Source organism: Chanos chanos, chromosome 2, assembly GCF_902362185.1.
Source record: "Chanos chanos chromosome 2, fChaCha1.1, whole genome shotgun sequence".
In the NCBI taxonomy this organism is placed as follows: domain Eukaryota; kingdom Metazoa; phylum Chordata; class Actinopteri; order Gonorynchiformes; family Chanidae; genus Chanos; species Chanos chanos.
In genome coordinates, this window is record NC_044496.1 from 15,988,694 (window position 1) to 16,013,166 (window position 24,473).

The window sequence follows — 24,473 nt, forward strand, 5'->3', positions numbered from 1 at the left end:
TCAAGCTTCTTTGCGAAAATTTCCTTGAACACTGTTTTAAACACAACCCTTCAGTTTACTTTTTGACAATTTCACGCAGGGCTATGTTTTGTCCTACTGACACATCATGTTACTTAGCCATGGTGTTCAGACAAGCTATGGCAAGATGAACAGCACATGCAGGGCAGACCTGGAAATATGTGCCTGCTTTCAGTTGTAGTAAGAACTGTATGGATTGAATAATACCTGTAACATGCAAATACATTTAAATGTTGCAAACACATTTTTGCAGCATAACGTATAAAAACTTTGTGAAATGTGAACTGCCTGAGCCTAACTAAATGTTGCTATAACATGTTTTTTTATAAAATGGTTATATGGTTAATGCAGCTACCATGTAAGGATTGTTACAAAGAAAATAAAATATAAAAAATATCATTCTTTATCATATTTATTATGCTCAGTGAATGTAAATGAAAGAAATACTATATAATGCGTATGTCACCTCTGAGACATTTATAATAATGCACAATATTGGAGAAGTAACAGACAATGTCTGGTAAAATGTTATTCATAGGAACATTAGTCATTAGTCATTAGTTATTGTGTTAAGCCAGTGTCATTTCTGATTTTGGGGAACTCCAAGCCACCAAAAGCATCTGAGTCACTTACTGAAGAAATCAGTAATATTAGAGACCACATATCATCAAGGAACACAACTGGACATTCTTCTCAGTATTTCTTACTAGTCGTACCAAGAATTGGGTTGTTATCAGTTTCAAGGAATAGAGCCAAAGATATGTAACCTACAATTTTTTATCTAGTCACAAATCATTCTAAGGGGAGGAAACAGGATTCAGCCAAAACTTAATGTGATTTAAGAAGAACTCTAGTCTCATTTTTTCTGTTGCTACTGCTAATTCACACCAAAGCCTTGATACTTCAAAGAAAAGCCTTCTGTCTCCCACAGAACCCTTGCCTGTGGTGTGACCTCTATTCTGAAGTGTTGAGCAGAGCACTTGAGATGCTATGTAAGACTTCATGCAGGATATACAGACAAGCTTGACAGACTGTCAATATCCACCATATCTCCAGCGACACACAGCCTGCCTAGCTCAAGGCAGAGTGCAACTATGGATGTCTCCAACTCTTCTCTTATTCATCATGATAACAGTGCTTATCCATTTGACTTTGAAACCTTGTCTGAAGAAGCTCATGCCACTTCAGATGTTAGATACTACAGTGCCTGCATAAGCCACCTTTTCAGTGAACTTCTCATCTGTCCATGATGGTGTGAGCATGGAGATATCACATTTTCTCAGATTCAGTGATTACAGTTTACAGGTTAAGAAACAGCCAAAGCCACTGAACAGGAGTGATAACCAAGGTCTAAATCTCCTGGGAAAGATTGTGAGAATGCCAGTGAAAGGGAAAGGCTGACGATTAGGGACATGATCAAAGCTCTTCATCAACTTCAGAGCCTCCTGCCAACCTCTGTGGCTTCTGCCGGACAAACCTGAACCAAGATAGAGGCTATGCATCTGACCACCCACTACATGATACTTCCATAGATTCAAAGTCATTCACACTTTGGATTCAACCAGGATTATTTGCAGCAACTACTTTCTACGGTCAATGTAGACAGAAAATAAGATTTAATGCAGTTAATCTCAGCAGTGTTCCTGAGACAAAGCTTATAGCAAACACAACTTTAAATTATGTACATAAAATGTCATTCATTTATTATATTTTTATACTTGAGAAATGTATTTATAGCACAGTTTCGGACATGTGGGTTAGAATAAACTACATCACATGTATACATTTGGATGTATTTTTGATTATTCCCTCAAGTTTCATTCATGTTACCAGTTCCATATGAATTTTACACAATGATATATATATATGTGTGTGTGTGTGTGTGTGTGTGTGTGTGTGTATATATATATATATATATATATATATATATATATATATAAACAATAATACAAACCAAATAAACCACACCACACCACAAACTTCCTGCATCACTTCCTACTCTCCTGCCAAATACATATGCATCCTGTCTTCCATTTGTGCCATCTGATTGTTTCTTCACCCAAGTCTTTGATCATGAGACAGTCCCTTTCACCAACTTTTACTAAACTCAAACTGGAAAGCTCACACAAGTAAGGAAGTTCATTGCAAGTCATTAAAGGTTTGTAAATGCATACATTATTGTTAGATAAAAGAAAGGATAGAACTCTTATGTCCTGAGTAAACTGATTGCATTGATGTAATGCAAAACAAAATATCAAAAATAAGCTGAGACAAAATAGAAGATAAATTATAATTCTGTACAACTGCATCAAATGTAAAGACATCTGTTAGACATCTGTTAGAAAATGCTGATAAAGACTATACTGAATCTGTACTTTTAAAAAAATCACCTGGAAATCTAAAACTGATTATGCCCGATATGGGAAACTTTGGGAGGCTGTCATGCTGTTTCTGATATGAGCCATTTCATGACTTCCTCCTTATTCTCGTTCACCCATTTTATGTTGGCTTTGGTTGTCTCAATGGCCTGTTCAACTGCCATTGTCGCAGAGCCAAATCCAACCTGGGCGTTTTCCTCCTTGAATTGTTGTAGCTGTCAATGGTAAGAGACAAAGTAGTCACCTAATTTTATACATTTTTAATACTGTAACACTGGTAGATAATAATTTCTCATTGATAATAATGACAATTTACAAATGAAATAGAACCCAGCTCAGCAAACAGACAGCACAGAGAGAACAGACAGTAATTCTTAAACTACAGGCTGATATTTTCAACAGTCACTTAAAACAACCCTGATCATTGCAGGATGAGATCATCACATGTTTTAAGCGATTAGAATAAATTCAAACTCACAAGTATTGCTTTTCAGCTTACCTGCTTAAGCTCAAATTCTGTGGAGAACCTTTTTGTAACACCGGTAATAAGCCTTCCAAATGAGAGTGATCCACCGCCGTAGCTAAAGAAAGGAGATAAAACATAAAACAAATTTGTGAATATATTCAAAATATCTTTTCATCATTTAGAGATTGCAGATTGTAAAGTAGCTCCAACTTACTCGCTAAAAATATAATCCCAGTTTGCTCTGATAAAGTCCCATGCTAATGGCTGTCCAACCACATTGCCAGCAATGTACACAATGGCGAAGGTTGCATCTTGTTTCCTTATTTTCGTTGGATCCAATGTGTAGTCCAGGTACCTTGACAAAAACATTTTTCATTGGTTTTGCAGGTATCATTTGAACTGACTTTTCTTTTCTTTCGTTTTTTTATAAGTGTGTGACTATAATGGCAGATTCGACTGCAAGAGGTCAGTGTGATTGTTTACCTGTTCAACAGCCATGGAACTTTAGTGCATGATAGCCCATACATCAGCTTGTCGGCCTCTGCTGCAATTGTAGAATTTTTAAACATCATCCAGCCAAAGTCCCATTCTTCTACACCACCAGCAGCAATAGCATTGCAGTAAACAGTTGATTTGAGGTTTGAATTAATTCTGAAAACCAAACCACACATAGGCAAGAATGTTTATGAAGGTTTGTGAAGAATTCATTAATGGGTGAATACAGAAGAAAAAGGATGTTGCACCCACGGGTTGCTGTCAGGGTTCTGCATCCATTCTCTGTACCATCTTGTTGTCAGATCTGTGCACTCCTTCAAACCAGTACTACATGCTAGTGAAATGGCATTTTCCTGGTTGTATCTGCGGATGACCAGACACTGAGGGTTATATATGTATAAGCAAGTACCGGATGATGAATTTTTAATGAATTTTTTAAATCCATTGTAAAATACCTAGCTCCAGTAGGTGATTTGTAAGGGGATGATGGTGATGCCATCCCCCTTGTTAGCAAAATGACCAAAAAGTATCACCCTTGTTAACCTGCCCTCCCCCTATATGCTCTATAGAGTAGTGTCAGTGACCATTGAGCCATCCCCCTTGTTAAAAAATAACAAATCACCTACTGCCTAGCTCTAATATAATTACTATGTAACAATAAACAAATAATTTGTGACTGTACCAGAAGAGATATTATGTCATTATAGCATTGTAGGGTAGCGGCTAATTTAAAAAAAAAAAATGACAAGAAAATGTTATTAATTACTGTTCAGTGTGACTTGTGGGAATATTTGTCCAGTTTGATGTGATATCCTTGAAGTGTTCAAATAAAGGCGAGACTTTTCCTTTGAGATAGTTCTGAAAAGAAAAGCTGAGCATCAGAAGTTGACTTGGCCATTTTAGGTTTCACTCATAGTGTATGCCTATGAAACCACTCAAGTATTTTCCATGTACACTAATAGTCCATTGAATCCCGTCCTCTATTTGCTCACAAACATTTTCTTTTCTTTCTTTCTTCAAAATGGGCTACATTAATGTCAAATGTCGACGGATGAGAGTCATCTCTTCAGAAACAAATCCCTTTTCTCAACAACCATAATAGAGGGGCTCTTTCAAATCATACCCATATGTGCTGCTGATATTGATAGTCACTGAAGGTTTCAATGGAGATAAAATGGTCAGGAAATTTATAGATTTTCCACCAAATGACCCTTTCTACCAATCAGTGTGCTGTATACATGATTCTGTAATAGGCCTAAGGACAAAGTGTTAAACAAGCTCCTGAACAACTGAACATTTATGATGAAATTCATTTAAAAACTGAATATTTAAAAGAAAGCATAATTCACAGCATCAATAAAGTTATTCCTTGTAGAGATGATGAAACTTTGTCTGCCACAAGCGTTTTCATACTTGAAACCTACATTGGACACGCCATTATACTGACCTGCATTGCCCCATAGACTTCAGTGCGATCAAACATAAGAAAGAAATAACCCAAATTGTCAATGGCTGATTCCCATGGCATGTAATCCTTCTCCTCAGATAAGTACTTTGTTGTACTCAGGGCCAGTGTTGTACTGACAATCTTTGCTCTTGAAAGAACAAAAAGAAAAGTCAAAAGGATTTACACAAGGGTCATCTGAAATCCTAGAGGGTATGTATTTGGAGCCTTACCTTGCTAGATTAAACGCATCATCTATTATTTGAGCTCTGTTGATAACCGGAATCATCTATATGATAAAAAGCAAGTGTGTTTGTAAAGCTGGCTGATAAGATGTTGAAATGTAATATCAAGGTGCTGACCAATTAAAACAAAACAAAAACCATAATGCAGGATAGCTCAGAGAATTACAGGTCAGAGGACATTTACCGTGTGGTCCGTGCTTAATTGTGTTAGAAGGCGCTGCCAGTTGCCCTCGTCATAGTTAACTCGGTAGTATCCCGAAACATTAAGATTGGCAAGAACCCAATCATTTGTTTTCATCGGGTCATTCTGAGCTGTGTGATTAATTACATCAGAGTAAAGGGACTGAAAACACAATCTATATGGGTCTTTAAAAATGTCATACTGACTGGATTGAATCAGTTTAATGTCATTTTACACAGATCTATCCAGACTGCCCAGTTATCAAAGAAAAAATGCTATACCTGTTTCTTCAAGCAGCCAGTGTTGTCCCTGATCCATTCCATTCTTCATCCATTTTATAGGCACAAACCATACATAGCTGAAGTAACAAATGACTAAAATTAGCACAGCAATACTTCCCACATACCTGATCATCTCTTTTTTGACAACCTAAATTGTTCAGCAAAATTGATATTCTGGGTGATACAATACAAACAAATAAGAACTATTGTGAAAGAGTAATGGAAAACATTTCAACCATACTTGTACTGGGACGGTCTGTCCACTGGCGAATCTGGGTCTAAGAGGAAGTGCTTTTGACTAATCTGTCCTGAGGCTGTGTTAATGGTGACGACTGGGAAGCCCATCTGGAGTATCCAGCGATTCATGATTTCAGTTACACTGCTTGGAATTTGCAAACCTGGAGTTGTGTCCACTGCCTTTAAAGTACATAAGACATTTTTGAGAATGATACAGAAGGGTCATTATGGTTTGAATGGAGTTACCACAATAATACAATTACATAGCACTGACTGACTCACATCTTGAAGATGCTTCCAAAGGTCTGTATAAACTGTGTTGCTGTAGGCAAACTGTTTCAAATAAGCCTGCAAAGAAAGAATTTAACACGTTGACGGCTGTAAAAAAAACAAACAAGGGGTAACGTTCAATGTGCTGTACAATCAAAACTCCATCAAGTGCAAAGGAATCAAAACTTACACTAAGTCCCTTGACAAAGACAGGCTCAGACAGAAATTCAGACAGCATTCTCAGCACAGCTGCACCCTGTATTTATGAGAAACACAACTCAGTACCAACTTATCACCCATCAAACACTATGCATAAGGTTAAAAATGATGGTACCTTGCTGTAGGTGATAGAGTCAAATAGTTCATTGATTTGCTCTGGCCTCATTATTTCATCTTCTGGTGAAGACAGTGGGTGCGAAGAGGCCAGGGCATCCACTGCAAACACCTTATGAACCTCATTCAGCACCATCAGGTCTTTCTGCAAGGGAGAAATGTACAATTTTGTTTTATCACATGACTGTTATAAAACTGAAATTTGGAATGAGAGGCACAAGATACCATCAGCATTAAATATGTAAGACTTACAATAGTCCAGTCAGGTTCAACATCATTCACCCCAAGATATGAGACATAGGTTGCAAAGCCTTCATTTAACCATAGGTCATTCCACCACCTCATGGTCACAAGGTTTCCAAACCACTGAGGACAATTCAAATGTAGTGTTAACACAATACACATTTTAGATATTCTATATAAAATATAAGAAGTGTAAATATACCTTCCACTCACCATGTGTGCCAACTCATGAGAAATCACAGTTGCTACCCACTCTTTGTCTCCATTAGAGGACATGTTGCGATCGTAAAGGAGTGCTGTCTCTCTATAGGTGATGAGACCCCAGTTCTCCATGGCTCCAGCACTGAAGTCAGGAAGAGCTATTTGGTCTGGTAAGGACAGAGTAATTATAAATTCTCCTCAAGCTGGTGAAAGACCTTCAGGTTGACTAATGGTACATAGTTAATGCTCTGTACAGAATCATAAGAGAGGGACACAGCCTTGCACTTGCTTTTTTAGTTTGTTTGTTTCATTAACTATGAGGAGATTATTTCAGTTAGCTTGATCTTTTCATGTATAACTAACCTAGACATTGTCTGTGTTCATTACAGTGTGGCGATAAAACCATGTCTCCCTGTAATAAAATATTAAACAAAAAAACATGGCGTCTGCATACGGGTCATGTTCATTGTTTACAAATACCGGCCAGGTGATATTGCGCCTTCTCTCTCACTTCCTCTACCTGTTGTGTCGCACCTGAGCGCTCCTGGCTCGCTTACATGCGTTGTCCGGACGCGCTCAGCAGGTTTTGTGTGTCCTGGAGACAGCGGCTTTTTGTCCATACTGCGGCGTTTTTTTTTTTAAAACACACCGGTAAGCTCCGTGTTAACGTCTCTGCTTCACATTTCAGCTGTGAATTGTTTGACCATTTTTAGCAGGTGACATGGCAGCGGTCTGTCCGATTTTGTACTTTTACCTCTTTTGGCCAGTCAAGTCGCTGACCGTACAAATAGCAGGCTGAAAGCCTAATGGGGAGGATTTTCTTTTGGGAGGGTTTCCGTCGGTTAATTGTTTTATTTCCTGCTTATTCAAATTTTTATCCTATTTTCTATTTTCCTTTGGCACCCGGGTTGCCCATGTATATTTCGCCGCTGAAATTAATTGTATTTAATTTAGTCCTGTAGCTGCGTTTTCCTTAGTATGTTCATTTTTGTTTGACATTGTTTCTGTTGTAAGCAGGCGACTCGAAGCGGACTGTGACTGAAGAACACTTTTTTTTCCTTTCCCCTTCCTCTTTTACTGCGGCTACCACAGTCCTTCCTCCGAGGCGGAGGACCTTTATTTAAACTTAAAGGGACTTTGTTTATTTATTTATTTATTTATTTTGCCGTTAACCGAACAAGGAAACACAATACAACACAACACAATCTATTGAACGAATCTGGTCTGAAAAAGTTTTTTTTAAGTAAATGAATTGTTGTGTTGAATAGTTTGTCGTGCTTGGTTTACTCTACCTAAGGCCAATGGAAGTATTATCTTATAATTTTATTCATCTATTCATTTATATATTTTTACCGCTCTGTCTGAGTGGCGGTGGATATCACCTGGCCCTGGAACGATTAAAACTGTCCCACTACCGCCACAACAGATTGGGTTTACATTTGGAATTTTGATAAATATTGGTCAAAGTTGACAGGAGGACAAGCAGCAGGTGACACACTATCATCTGGTGTGTACAGCACATTTTAACTTGAACATGTTAACTTGAGTCATTCATCAATATATTACTCTTCCCCACTGCATCTGTTCTCTTTTTCTTTCTCAGTACATGAATAAAAAAGTTGGAAAAATCCTCATGACTAATGAGTAATGCCTGACTCTCAATTACAGAAAACCATCATACCAGAAAAATATGCCATCTATTACTCATAAGGGAGGCGAAGGAAATGATACATATTTGGATGCCTTGTTTTGCAGAAGCAACTCCGTAAGTGACAGATTGAAAAATCTTCCAGTAAAGAGTAGTTACGACTAGCCAGTGTTACTTTTTGCTCTTCTTTCAAGTTTCATGAAATAAATAAATCATTGTGCTTGCTGCTGTCTTCATTTTGTCTCCCTTACCTGATTTTTTGAGAGGATACGGAGAATTGTAGTACTTTTCAAAAAATTTGAGAATGGGCAGGGTTTTACTGAGGGCGTATTCTCCTTGTCCAGCTGCAATAGCTTCTTTTCGAGCCCAGATTCGGATCTAGGAGGGAAAATATTCTCTCAAATTAATACCATCAATTCATTTTACACGGATAAATAGTTAAGTGCTTTTGTAAACAGACTGTACTCCTTATGAAAAAAGAAAATTGATTGAAGTCTTATTATGAAACATTTACCAATACTTCATCCGACGGAGGTGTTCGTATAAAAGTGAATTCGCTAACAACAAAGGCCAACAAATAGGTTGACATTTTCTCCGTAGGCTCAAATCTAGTCCGGGAAACCTCATGACCATCTACATTGATGTTTACGGTCTCTGAAAACAGGTAAACATAAATTATAGAAGATAAAATGATCAAGAGACAGATGCTTTTACAAAAAGTGAACTGCTCAAAATTCTGCTCAGAATTTAGGTACTCCTAATAAGATAAATGTAACACCAGAACCAGTTCAGCTTTGCCCGCATTATGGTGTGAAGAATGGCTAACTTACCAATCTCCATGCCATTTGCCAGAGCAACAGTTCCACGAGGGTGAATGAGAGTCAGGTGAAAGATGGCTTTCATTGCAGGCTCATCAAAACAGGGAAAGGCTTTCCTAGCATCTGTGGGTTGCATTTGAGTTGTGGCAACAACTCTAACAAAATAATAGTGATATCAGTTGAAAGCTGAATAGTATGTAACTGTCATAATAAGAGATACATGCTCTGAAGTTTGTGGTGTCATATTACACACTTTTGCTTGACTTTCATTTTTCCTCACCAAAAGTATCATATGATGCAGGCCAAAAACCTCATATAAATCATTATTATTATTTATTATCATTACATTTCTAATTTGTCAAGTATTTATACCCAAGCATTCCTTACTTTTTCTCTCCATTCTCATAGTATTCGCTCCTATAAAATCCTCCAAGGTCGTCAGAAAGTTCTCCTCGAAATTCCATGTAGAGCCAGTAAGATTTCCCAGTTTGTAATTTACCATTCAGCTGAATGACTAAGTACTGTGTTTTTTCCTGAAGCCACGTGCTATTGATGGTAGGTGCTGTTGTGCCATCCATACCTGTGAGCTGGGCATGGTGCCCCTCTTGCATGGTAAAATTCAACTTGTTAGAGTGAATAAGGATAAGGTCTGTCTCTTTAACACATCTGAAAGCAACACCAGATTCTCCTGTGAAGATGTACATGCCATGTTCATCCATTTGAAGCCGTGGCCAGAGAGTCACATTGTAATACTCAGGTTCCAATGTGTCAGGAAGCCTGTATTTGTCCCAAGGTTCATTGGATGGTGTCGGGGTGGTGGAAGCATGAGGTGATGGAGTGGTGGAGACCTGAGCAGTTGTCCCTGCGCCATCCGTAGGTTTTGGCACATTTTTTGATTTTTCTTGAGAATATACAACTGACAGAGCAATTATAGTGGCAGCCGCTGCAACTCCCACCACAGTGAGAACAATTCCCAAAGTCTTGCTGATGTAGAAGCCTTTCCCCATGTTGAGAAGACCCTGTGAAGTCTGAGGGAGAGCCTATGTCTATTGTAGAGTCTTTAAAGATATTCGTTCAAGTTAATAGTTGACTGCATTTGGGAGGGTACGTTCATGTCTATCTCTGTTGCAATAAAGTAGAAGTGATAACAGAGTGCTGACGATTCTAACCTCAACCCCTCCCATTCTTTCATTGAGAGATCCTGTTTTTAACTTCCACATTGCTCAGACATTATCATCATATGACAAGATACAGAGTTCAAAGAATCTTGTAAATGATATCTCATCCGCAACCACAGAACCATGTTGGATAGATCATTTGGTTTGTCAGACTGAAGAGTATCACTTGAAAATCATTTCTTTCATCAAAGTAAGTTTCCGTAGCTCACGTCCCTTATTTGTTTTGTGTGAACTGTGTTTAGGACTATATGTTAAATTCTTGTGTAGTCGCACATATCCCCATAACAGTGCATACATTTACAAGAAACAAGTTCATATAATCATCAAGATCAGTTGTTTGAACTCACTCAAATGACAACACCTGCATAATCTCGTGTTCATAATGATAAGACACATGGTTTCATAACCTTGTCTTTACAATAAAAACATCCAACTATCTTCCTAATGATAATACACATGCCTTCACAAAGACAAAAAGGGCAGAGCAATATCTTCCTTGAAAAAAAGAGTACCGAATAGGAATCTAAATCTAAGCTTCCATTTTTCTCTTAAAAAGTTGCAACCAGGAAAAACACCTGTGGTAAGGTTGTGTCCTGCGACTTTACTATGCTGTTATGGCCCATGTGTCTAAGAGTCCTTGACATTACAGTACATTTTGTGCAGAGCACTCCTATCAGCGTGTTGTGTTACTTAAAGCTGTGACACAATTTGCAGTGTGGGAGGATGTGGTGCCTGTGTTTGCACGTGTCTGTGGAAACGTGTCATGCTTAACTCTCCTTCATTCAGCTGGCTGTTTTACAAGACAGTGATATCAGAGACTATTATCAGAAGATTACCAAAAATGGTGATTTATAATAAACAGAATACAACGTCCAGTAACAAGTCACATTTCATCACAAAATGACTTTATTGCCAAATCGGTCTTCCAATTGATTTGACTTATGCTGTAGTCGCATAAGATTTAAAAAAAATCCAGTGTTATGTGGGCAAACATGAATCTAGTTAGTTTTAGTGTGTGTAAAGCAAAATATTCAGAATATAACCGACAACATTATATAAAAAAAGTAATATAGTAACCGCAATAAAACAAAAGAGTACAGGAAGAAATGTGTGTATAACAAGAGTGATGACAGTTTTCAAGGGTATACTGGACCAATCACCAATCATTTGTTGTAACAGATTAAGACAAAATAAAGGCAATTTTCCCGATGCCTTTGTAATAGCTTTGCAAAGGTCTCGAAAGACATAAAATGTTCTTTATGCCGATTCTGTGATAAACCACCGCAGGACCTGCTCCTTGTTAGCTGCCACCCATTTCATATTGACTGTGGTCTGTTCAATGGCTTGCTGTAGTGCCAGTGTCCCTGCAGCAAAACCCACCTGGGCATTGTCTTTCTGGAACTGCAGTAGCTACACGATAACACAAAAGGAAGAGGTACAGAATGTCACATTACAGAAAAATGCTACATGATTGTTTCTGTAGAAGTGTTGAAATGATTTAGATGTCATAACTTGTTCTAAAGAATAAGGTGGGTGTCATAACTGCTTGTGAAAATTCAATTTATTTCATAAGATTTTGGGATTTTGACATTTTTTTGTCACTCTTCTGTCTCTTTGTTTTGTCTAACTTTTTAGACTTAAAAGACTTCTAATTTTTCCACACTTCAGAATTGATCAGTATCTTCTTCCCCTTTATGTTCTTACCTTAAACAGTTCTTAATGATGGTTTGATGCATTTCGTTCATTGGTCATAGCTGAGTTTTACAATGCTAATATTATGAGCCTGAATATGTTTTACTGACTGACTTAGGTAGGATTTTGTCCCATTTCCAACCAAAATGGCTAACTGTTTTCACCTAGTTATCACTGTAAGTGGAATGTTTCAAAACTTGCTTTTATTTTAGTTGTTTTATTGTTTATATATCTTAAAGTGTAAATATTAATGTGGAAGCAGTGCTGAGAACAATGACATCACTTCCCTGCCATGTCAGCATTATGTACGTGTACCTGGTTGAGATCAAATTCCGTGGAAAATCTTCTGGTTATGTCTTTAATGAGTCTGGAGAATGAGAAGGATCCATCCCCATATCTAACAGAAAGGACAGAGAGACAACACGATTTTTGTATGAATGTTAAGTATGAATATTATATGAATTCATAAATGGTACACATGCTAATTTAGTTGCAAATACTTCACTTGAGTACATGACAAAAGAAGAAGGCGTATTATGTATTTTATGGCATTATACAGAACAGCCAAAGTAATTTGGCTAATATAAAACAGAAGGTGGTTTCTGTGTATGAGTGTAGGTTATGGAGTTCAAACTACTCTGGGACATATTTTATTGCACTTACGTTTTAAAGATATACTTCCATTTTGCTCTCACAAAGTCCCAAGCCAAAGGCTGACCAACAGCATTGCTTGCAATGTAGCCTATGGTTGATGTGGCATCCTGCTTGCGGATTTTATCAGGTTGCAAGGTGTATTCAAGGTACCTTTTTAAAGGATTCCAAGAATTTCATTACCAGTTCACTTAGGAATAAACGGTTTCTCATTTAAGTGTTATCAAACTCTCTATAATATGTTTAAATAGGAAAAGTACCTGTTCAGTAACCAAGGAATTTTGGTACAGGCAAGAGCAGACCTTAGTTTCACTGCCTCTGTAGCTACAGCGGCTTTTTTAAACATCTTCCATCCAAAGTCCCACTCTTCAACACCTCCTGCAGCTATAGCATTGCAGTATACTGTAGATCTCAGGTTTGGATGAATCCTACCAATCACAACATTATGCGTGAATGCTGGATATGAGATTTAACACATCTTTAGGTATCCAGAGGCCTCACCTCTATTTTGAGCAGTAACATGGCAGATAGGAGGATCTTGGCTGACTGATGTACTCACACATTGTTATCTGGATTCTGCATCCACTGTCGGAACCAGCTCCTGGTTAGTTGCCGGCACTCTTCCAGATGAGAGCTACATGCAAGTGACACTGCAATGATCTGAGTGAATCTGAGGATGCAGAGGAAATAGTAATGTGCAAATTACTGTTAGTCATGGAGAGGACAGAAAATGACAAATTTGTGAGGGAAGACTTTGATCCATTACTGGTCAGTGTGGCCAGAGGGTACCGTTGTCCAGTTGGAGGTGTGAATCTTAAAATACTCGAACAAGGGTTTGACTTGTTTCCTAAGGTATGCCTGGGACGAAAAAGTCAGTTGAAGTCAGTCTCTTGAAGTAGCAACACGTGGTAAACTTTGCTTTTGAATATTCACTTTGAGGTTGTTACCTGCATGGGTCCATAAACTTCACTGCGGTCAAACATGAGAAAGAAATAATTCAAACTTCTGATGGCAGATTCCCAGGGAATATATTCTCTCTCATACAAAAGGTATTTAGTCATCCTCAGAGCAAGTGTTGTGTTTATGAGGGACGCTCTAGGAAAAAGAAAAATTGTAACAACAACATGTCACAGAAAGAAGAGTCCTGGACAACAGAGGACACATGCACTGCATAGAAAAGAAAATGTACATCCATAGTTGTACATAATGTCTGAGCTGAACTCACATAATTTGGTCTGTCAGCAAGTATAAAAACAAACCTGTTTACTTGCTTCAACTTTGCTCCAGGAAAAAGATTAAGAAAAAAGCAGTAATAACAAGTGAAAGGCCCAGAGAAACATACTGTTACATTGTTCAAAATGAGAAAACAGCACCATTCAGGAAATGCTGTGCTTTAACATGACTTACATTAATGTACGTACCTAGCAAGACTGAGGGCATCATCCAAAATTTGAGCCCTATTCATCAGTGGGATTACCTGTTTGAGATGTACAGGAGAAAAGGAAGGGGAATGAGAAATGAACAGCAAGCCACAGTGAATTCATTATGCAGGAAGAAAGCCTCCAGTGTGTGTGTGTGTGCTTTTTTGTCCCACAGGGGCTTTCCAAATGAAATTTGAAAAGACACGTCCAAAGGCATGTGTACTCAGTTGTTCTCAAATAGATAACATTAAAAAAAACACACACTTCAGTGAAACAGTTGGTTTGACAGCTACCACCAATAACTTATTTTTTTTGACGTACTGAAATAGTTAAGTACGTGCAGTTAGCTTTCACTTAATGTGCTTTACCTTATGGTTGGACATTAGCTCAGCGAGAAGGCGCTCCCAGTTTCGAGTGTCATAGTTCACCCTGTAGTATCCAGAAACATTGAGGTTGGCCAGCAACCAATCATTTTTTACCTTCATTGGTTTGTGAACAGCTTTACAAAAGAGAGAAGAGAGAAAGCGTTTGTGTCATATAATCTACACATCCGCTCATTTTCACACCAACTGATTATTAGTGGGGGTTTTTTAATTTATTTGCACATCTTGGGATGGATCCTTCATCTTACCAGGTGCTTGGGTAGAGAAGGAAGGGGTGTTACAACTGGTTTGACATTACATACCTGTTTTATGAAGAAGCCAAAACTGATCCTGCTCCACACCTGATTTCATCCATTTTATGGGAACAAACCATTCATAACTAAACCAATGAATGAAAACAGAAACATCACCAGGTTTCATACTGCTATTAGCAACTCAACGTTGTCCATGTTCATTCTCGGTATGAATGGTTGTGTTTACAATCATACTTAAATTCAGAAGTCCTGTCCACCACTGAGTCTGGGTCCAGGAGAAAGTGCTTTTGGCTGACAGTTCCGGTCTGTGTGTCAATGGAGATCACTGGGAAACCCATCTGGAGAATCCATCGATTCATTATGTCGTGGATTTTGTGTGGCAGGTGTACTCCCGGAGTTTCCTGTACTGCCTGGTAGAGACATAATGAATTGAATCATTCCCAAAATTTCACAATAGGACAGAACTTTGAGCAAAGAGATCTACAACAGCCTAGAAAAACACAGTATTTTTTCCAATGTGGTGAAATTCCACCCTGTTTTGGAACTTACCTTTTCAAGATGATCCCAGAGGTCCGAATACACAGTGTTACTGAAAGCATATTGGCCCAGGTAAGACTGCAGTAAAGGAGAAAACATCATGTAGCAAGTACTGTTCTAAATAATTTTTATCATGATCTCTGGTATGTTTGACTTGTATGAATTTAGGTGATGGTAAGACTCACACTAAGTCCTTTGGCAAAAACAGGCTCAGTCAGAAATTCAGACAACATCCTCAGCACTGCAGCACCCTGTCATTACAGATGTTTCATTAACTAGTAGCACAGAGTAATATCACATCACTGAGGTTCTGGGTGAGATGCCAGTAACAGATGCTCCTTAAATGTTGTAGTAAAGTAGCAAAACATTGTAAATGTTGTTAGCAACTGAGCAGTGAATCAGCTGCAAAAGCAATCAAAAAGCAGCAAAGGTTTTCTGTGTTAAGAAAAGAAAAAAAACCATGAGCCTTTTGACGCAAATCTAAAACATTAGTTTTGTGTACGCTCCTGATACATTCCAGAACACACTAAATCATAAATGAACCCTGAGAGAAAACTTCAGGGCACATAGCCTGAATCGATAAGAACACATACTGCCAAATACGATTTGCAAACAAGCTGCTCCTCTCTTCATCTTTACTGACACTATCAGTAGTGTCTGAGATCACCTCAAAACAACATCAGAAGCAGTTAATGGATGTCAAATACTTCTTCCTTTATAACTGATTTTACTTTACATTATTATCTTGAGAGTTAGAGGATCTTTAAAAAAGAATACTTCACCTTACTGTAAGAAATAGTGTTGAACATTTCACTTATTTCAGCGGGCTTGTTGACTTCATCCTCTCTGCAAGAGAGAGGGTGAGAGGAGGCGAGGCTGTCCACAGCAAACGCCCTGTACACATCATATAAAATAATCTGGTCTTTCTAAGGAGAAGGGGGTCAGAGAGGGTGGGAGTGAGAGACAGAGCTGAGTTACCATCAGTAGCTATCAAAACACTTCACAGAGGAGTGGCTACATCATTTATTTGTCATATCATTTTAAGTGGGTCTGTACAGTTTAAAATGTGACGTCCCCAGTTTTTTTGTTTTGTTTTATTTTGGGTTTTTGTTTTTTTTTCCATTTCTGCCTGAAAAAGATGATCCTCTTACGATGTTCCAAGTTGGCTCTGCATGATCGGCACCAAGATATTCAACGTATGAGGCGAAGCCCTCATTTAACCACAGATCATTCCACCATTTCAGTGTTACAAGATTTCCAAACCACTGAAACAAAACAAACAAAACAAAATGTAATCAGCTATTTTGAGGAAATGATTCCTGGAAAATATGCCATTCTTTCTATTGTGTCCCACCATGTGAGCAAGCTCATGAGAAACCACAGTTACAATCCGCTGTTTGTTTCCATTGGCAGAAGTTTTGGGGTCATACAAGAGTGCTGTCTCTCTGTATGTGATGAGACCCCAGTTTTCCATGGCTCCTGAATTGAAGTCAGGAAGAGCAATCTGGTCTACAATGAGCAGAACAGATAATATGTGAGTTAGATCAGAGGGGCATATGTTCTAAAATTTATGTTTTGGAGTCAGCTGTGCCACAGGATAGTATATGTTTTCACCTGACTTTGACAGTGGATAGCCAGTGTTGTAATATTTCTCAAAAAATTCCAGTATTGGCTGTGTGATACTGAGGGCATAGTCCCCTTGTCCTGCATTGATGGCCTTTTTCCTTGCCCAGACTCGAACCTATTAAACAGTCAGAAAAAACAGAACATTTATGTCAAATATCATACTGTCAAGTCAGTCTGTTCTGATGGTGTAGTCATTATTCATAATTTAGTCTTGAATTCAGACATATGTAATGGAGGTGGACACTGAATTACCAGGACACCATTGCTGTCCTCTTCGGTCTTGAAAGTAAAGTCACTAACAATAAAAGCCAAAAGATAAGTCGACATTGGTTTTGTAGGTTCAAATGTTGTCCTGACAAGGTCAGCTCCCCCAATGTTGATGTTACGTGTCTCTGAGAGAGAGAATGAGGAGATACTTCATTGGATTTCTATAAACAAATTACGTAAGTACAAAAGTAAAAAGGTAATTCCTCATTATTTCCTCATAGTGAATAAATTCCATACTGGCACAGCAGAATACGCACTCATTCAGAACCTAAAACATTTCTACTAGTTTGTCAAGTTTTTAAGCACTTCTGATGAGTAGTTTAAACATCCTGTATCTTAAAACTACAGCACTTTTCACATTTTAAAACTACACAAACAGAATTTTTTAGCAATCATATTTATTCACAAAGTTGCCTGTATGACTAGAGAGTATCACCATAACTGTCTGGTCAATCACTCCCACTGTGGTAAATCACTAATCCACACAGCCCTGTGGCAGTAGTCGCAGTTCACTTGGAGAGAAAATACTCACATACTCACTTTAATTTCCAATTACCTATCAATATTTATGTTAATTTGTGGTGATGAAGGCCTTGTTTGATCCATTCTTGGACATTAAGTCAATGTGTTTTCAAATAGACAATAGTTTCTAACCAATATCCTGGCCATTTGATAAAGCAACAGTTCCAAGGTCATGGATGATAGCAATATGAAAGACAGCTTTCATGGCTGGTTCGTCAAAGCAGGGGAAAGCTTTCCTGGCATATGTCGCCTGCATTTGGGAGGTGGCAACAACTCTGGAAAACAACGTGAAAGTAACAAAGTCAAAGTAACACAATGAAAATGATGAGGCAATAATTAATAGATAATGATGTAGTATGAGATATGTATGCTAAAGTGAAATAAAAAACATTTTATATATGATTAAAACAAGGATGTCTATTTTGCATTTATTTCAATGCATTATCAGATATTGGTTGCAGCCATATAAAACTGAGTTGCATTGTGTATTTGTATTCCAAACACATAACTGTGAATTTCTCCTCACTTTTTTATGCCATCTTCAGTATATTCACTCCTGTAGAAACCTTGAAGGTCATCAGCAAGCTCTCCCTGAAATTCTGTGTACAGCCAGTAAGATTTTCCAGTTTGTAATTTACCATTCAGCTGAATGACTAAGTACTGTGTTTTTTCCTGAAGCCACGTGTTCTTGATGGTAGGTGCGGTTGTGCCATCCATAACTGTAAGCTGGGCATGATGCCCCTCTTGCATGGTAAAATTCAACTTGTTAGAGTGAATAAGGATAAGGTCTGTCTCTTTAACACATCTGAAAGCAACACCAGATTCTCCTGTGAAGATGTACATGCCATGTTCATCCATTTGAAGCCGTGGCCAGAGAGTCACATTGTAATACTCAGGTTCCAATGTGTCAGGAAGCCTGTATTTGTCCCAAGGTTCATTGGATGGTATTGGAGTGGTTGAGACAGGAGTAGCTGTTCCATGAGCAGACTTAGCTTCATTTTTTGACTTCTCTTTACTGTACAAAACAGATAATCCAATGATAGTGGCTAGAGCCACAGCACTCACGACAGTGGCTGCTATTGCCAAATTCCTGCTAATGTAAAAACCTTTCCCCATGTCAACTCAAGACCAAAAGTTGGATAATCAGTGAGTGTGCTGACTTTTTCTTGTTTCTTCTCCACCTTGTTAGTGATTGATCTTCTATACTAAGTCACAAAACATGTCTTTGGATGGACTAAAACCACCTATGTTGATAACCAACTATGTTGAAAAGAGGAAGAGCAGCTGGAAGGAAAAAGAGAGGCAATATAATTATTTCAGAGCAGTTTAAACTATGACCATCCTGGAGAGTATATTGTCAACATTTCCATTAGGGACTTCTGAGCAAGTTACAAAAAAACTAGCAAATGGAAGATGTTTCCAAATACAGCCAATGAACTCAGCTGTAATGTTACTGAGGAACTTTCTTTTATAGTCATTTGTGAACTTCTTGGCTATCACATTTTCACTTGATTTGATTTAGTTTAAGAGGCTGACAGAATGCAACTGAGAGTATGAGTCACCTATCAATACCAACAGCTAAGGTTTTTTATGTTTCACTCTGATAAGAACTTCAAGATTGGTCCCCATAAAAAGCAATATCAGACTTTATGAACTCGTTTATTTAGTGCTCAGCTAATCATCTTCGCATTCACAAGTAGATATCCATGAGTCTGCAATTCTGGATAAAAACAAGTCACTTTTAATAATACACCAAACCAAGATTTAAAGATTGCAGCATAGTGTAGGCAAATATGAATGCAGAATGTTGCATTACTTGTTGCAACCTCAAGTGTTTGAGAAATTATGAAAATGTTTCTTTTTGTCTGCCCTCCCCCTTGCTCTCTCTCTCTCTCCCCGTCTCTCTCTCTCTCACACACACACACACACACACACACACAAACACCTCATGCAACTTCTCAACACCCATTTTGTTCTGATACATGCAGAATGACGTTGCACAGTTCAAAGGTATTAGGAATGTCAGAGATAGTGCAATCCACAGGGTGATTATAAGTGTGCAAAGTCCACCCTATTTTACAGGGACACAAAAGCTGCAATGTCATTCATATAATGCATCAAGTTATAAAGTGGGTGAAACAGACAGTGGGTGAATGAATGAAGCTGTACAGTGTTATCCTCATGGGGTGCTGATGTTAAAAGCAGTCCTTATTTCAGGAACTTTAGAATAATGTTGTATGACTATACTGACACACTAAACAGCATGAATATCATATGTATTCATTCATGAACATTTAAAACATACAGTATATAGATGCATTCTTAGGGGCATGAGTTTTACTATTTGCCTGTTTTTGTTAAGACGGCAGTCGAAAAATTAAACACTGAGTAATGTATGGAGTCAGATTTCTCAGAAAACCACTACACAGATTTGTTGTAGATGTGTGTGAAAGTTCGGCACACAGGTGCAATGCTGAGAGAAACAGGCCCCATGTAGGGCCAGTTAAAGCATAATAAGGATTATACCAACAAGCTTCACGGGACAAGTCGTACTACATATAGGCTTCATTACTTTAACACTGACAAGCACGTCAAGCCCTCTGAACAAACTGGTTTCCCAAACACTCAAACAAAACATCAAGAAAAGCATGTTATAACGCTGTGGAGTTTTCTATGTCAGCATCAATGCTGGTGTATTCTAGAACTGTGGAAAAATTCCATCACACCAAAGACAGTGTAGTACAGTTTTTCCTCAGGAAAAGTATTTGACTTAGATTAAAAAAAAAAATTAATTGTGCTTTGTCTATAACTGCAAACATATGGACTTCAGCTGAGTAGCAAACCACAAGTAAACAAACCATCAAAAGGACTATTTCCTTCCCCCTCCAGTTATAGTCATTCTGAGAATCTCAGAAACTAGAAAGCTGCCCTATTCATACTCGACCCAAAGAAAAGTCTCCAAATAACCTTTCAAGCACTGACATTATGCAGCATCAATCTCATCAATCAAGGTTTTAGTAAAGTTCCAAATTATACTGGAATAAAGACAGTACAGTAGTACATACCAGGTCTCCATGGAGAGTGTACAGAAGAGTTAGTTTGTTAGAGACTTTTGTAGCTGATGAGAAACACACACATACTCACCCAGTTCCCATCTGGGATGGGGGCGGGGGCTTACTCAGGTTCTTCTGTCACACTCACAGTGATTTCTCTGAAATTTATCCTCAATACAACTGAGCAACGGGGGTGGGGAGCAGATGCTAAATTGCTTAACCAAATGTGTTTAATGTTATTATACAATAGTAGGGACAATGCTGTTGGTTTTGAAAAGAATCTGCAGGTTTGATACACCACACATTTGGAGATAATGATAAAGCTCAGAAAGTTGATTTCACTCTTAACGTAAGACAGCGTGACATTTTTGTCAAAACATTCCCATTTCCAGCAAAAGCTAAGATCAGTTGTCAGTGTTAAGAACAGCGGAACAAGCACACCACCAACATGACTCCAAACAGCGCACAAGTGGCAAGTCAACAGAAAGCCTTATCAGCCATCTGAAAGAAGCACTCATTTTCTTTACATTTCAGAATATTCAACTCTGTGAACTCCTCACAAACTCAGACTCAACAAAGGGATTCATTTGGATACGTTAAAAAGTACGCTGTCTTTTGTCAAAAGAATCTACTTAACGACTTCATAAATTATTGTTCTGTTTTGGGACTCTCAGACATTTTTCTAAATCTCTGGCGAGAATTAGAAAATAAATATGGGACAGACACTCAGGTTTGATAGTTTTGGCAACCATGTGAGATTTATCACAAAAAAAAAAGAAAATCATCCTACTTCAAATCAGCCAAAAAAAATTGCCATTTGTAGTTGTGTCTGTGTGTGTACCGCAATTATACTTTAAATACTGTGCTATGAAACAAGTCTAAATACAAGTAAAGCATGTAATCATAGTTTATTATTATATGCAGCTGAACCAGTAATGGATTTTCCACAAGAGGATTCCCAGGAATGCTGTCTGAGAGAAAACGAGAGAGGGAGAGAGAGAAACAGCTTCAAAACTAGTTTGTTTCTTCTGTCTCTCTTCAATGTTTTCATATTTTGTTCTGGGTTGTAATAAAAATAGGATTGGAGACAATTGTACTAACAGGAAATGAAAATTTGGTCTGTATAAAGAGGAAAAACTGAGCAAAATGTTGAAATATGTTCTGTGTAGACAGTTATCCTCCCCCAGCCAACCTTAATGTGATTGTCAAGAAGTTGGTACGGGTTGTGTGCAATAAACATCAAAGCCTATCAGGATTCTTGATTGGTTTTTCATTACAACAGAGTATTCCACTCTCATGTGATGGAAAGAAGTATGTGGATTTACATTTTACTCTCCACTGGTATTCAGAGTGAGACTGTGGATGCCTCAGGATATGGGTGCGATCCAGCCAAGCTGTGGCTAGACACATGGCTCACTTGCAAGCATGTCAGCCCGCCACCTAACAGCCAGAATAAGTTTCACAGAGCTTCTCTGAGCTCTTCAACCTCTAAAGCAGGACACAAAAACTCTGATATTAAACTGTAAGAGTGTATCATTAACAACACAATGTAGACATAGACACACACACACACACACAAAAGACAAGATATTCTAAGTGAATTACTTTGCTACAGCATAACACATATTGCATGAACATCAGATGAACTCACTTTCAATAACTAAAATGTCAGGCCAGGTTTTTATTGGCCCTGATATCATGTCCACTTTCAGTGTTTTAGATTTTTAGCTACATTCAGTGTTCAGCAAAATAAAAAGAACTCAGGAGTCATGTGACAGATTGCAGAATTTGTTTGTACAGTAATGCTTGCATAAAACAACAAACATGTTTTCCTGTCTCTTTTATACCCTTTCATGCTTCCCAATCACCCATTTTCAGACAAATTATTATGGTAAATATTATCATGTTTCCCAATCACACACTTTCAGACAAATTATTATAGTAAATACACTGATGTATATTATGTGATTAGTCAACCATAGTGTTTAGCTGGTCCATTTGAGCCCACCTGAAAAGAAATTTACCAACATCATAAATTGAGACTCAGTGTATTTTCTCTGAATCGTTCATCCTGCTCAGTTTAAATACCCAGGCAAAAACACACACAATGACATATGAATTTAATTTCCTGAGAGAAAATTAAAACAAGATGTCCTTGCAGGCCATAAATTGCTTTGCTCAGCCCTCTAACTTTCTAGAATGTTAAACAAAACACTACACGACTGCTCATGTGCACTGAGAGGCATGAGTAAAGGGTTTAACCCAGTACAGTGTCAGATACAAGTCCTTTTTCAGAAAAAAAAAAAGTTTTCTCCTGTCTAGTTAAGTCTTTCAAGAAGACGGGGGCGGTGATTATTTCTAAAAAAAAAAAAAAAAAAGCACTGACAATTCCCTTCTTATTTACCATATACTAATAGTGTATAAGCTTGAGGGGCTAGTTTCTATACAAAGTATAGGAGTAGACAAAAATGTGGAGGCATCAGTCAAATCATAAATATGTTAGTGCTCTACTCTGACTTCAAAGTAGCTTTTGTCCTCATTGGAATACTTTCTTCAGAAAAGAAGTTTCCAGCTTCCATGTCTTTAAGAGAACTCACAGAACTTTAAAGAACACATAAAGATTAAATAAACTTCAAAATAATGTTAAGAGCAGGCAACTTAAAATTCATGACCACAACTTCGCTCTCTACAAACTATAGATAGAGGTCAGTTTTGATGTTCTGCAATGAGCTGAGACTTTGTTGGCTATGTATGAAATTGTTAAATTCTTCAAGCCCAGAAAATGTACAATGACAGAGCCTGTTCACTTTGAGAATGTCTTTAATGCAGTGCAGACTATTCATACAGTCATGTTTAACCACTCTTGACTTCAGTATGTTTGTGTACATTGTTTCAAGCCTAAAGCAAAACAAAACAGCATGAGTAATTCCATTTTTCAGACAGACTATTTGAGCCAGTGTTTTGCTGAGTTTTTAGATACTAGCCTACCAACCAACCCACTCTGCCATTTATCTAAGGACCATTTTTAACAGATAAATATTTTTTGTAAGACAAGATCGCAATGTGGTTAACACTAGAATGAATCTAGGAATCAAACAAGTCTTAACCCCACCTTGAGTAATCTTCGATAATAATTCAATGCAAATCACAGCTTTTGCAGTTTCTCAAATGAACATACAAACTGTGCAGTTGCATACTACATTGCATTTCAAAACATTCAACTCATGAGTTCCTCTTAGGACAGATGCATACCAGTAGACAACCACATGTTCCATTCTTGTCAGCTAAAAGTAAATAGTGGTTAAATTGGGAATGTAATCACTAAGAAGAGACCATCAAGGTGTGGAGAGCCATTGCCTGCTTCAACAGATCGACGTTCTTTTTGCATCATACTATTGCTGAGGTCTTCATCTGACATAAGTACTAAGTGTCCACAGACTCCACCGGCCTGCTGTGAACGGGCACTGTAATTGCAGTAGTAATGTTTCCTGGCACACATCAGAACCTATGGTATCAACTGGGCAAAGTTCAAATGCTACAGCATATCTACACTTCTTATAGTTCAGCCTTCAATACACAGATACTTCCAGCAATATAAAGTTCCATGTGTCTGTAATGTATTCTTTACTTT

The 24,473-nt window shown here is 37.9% G+C and overlaps 1 protein-coding gene and 1 pseudogene across 1 annotated transcript; both read right to left on the reverse strand.

Annotated features, from left to right (window-relative positions):
- Positions 1-2,458: 2,458 nt before the first annotated feature.
- On the reverse strand, positions 2,459-10,265 carry LOC115804294 (aminopeptidase N-like). Its single transcript, XM_030764660.1, has 20 exons — positions 9,646-10,265; positions 9,253-9,413; positions 8,955-9,097; positions 8,692-8,818; positions 6,805-6,959; positions 6,601-6,714; positions 6,350-6,493; positions 6,206-6,271; positions 6,028-6,093; positions 5,750-5,925; positions 5,509-5,585; positions 5,231-5,358; positions 5,035-5,090; positions 4,805-4,952; positions 4,124-4,215; positions 3,610-3,720; positions 3,346-3,513; positions 3,077-3,217; positions 2,896-2,977; positions 2,459-2,611 (listed from the first exon to the last, which is right to left on the reverse strand). Exons 1-20 carry the CDS (start codon positions 10,263-10,265, stop codon positions 2,459-2,461), a joined length of 2,928 nt encoding a protein of 975 aa, XP_030620520.1.
- A 1,428-nt stretch (positions 10,266-11,693) lies between these two features.
- Positions 11,694-18,905, reverse strand: LOC115804304 (aminopeptidase N-like; annotated as a pseudogene).
- Between the last annotated feature and the right edge of the window lie 5,568 nt (positions 18,906-24,473).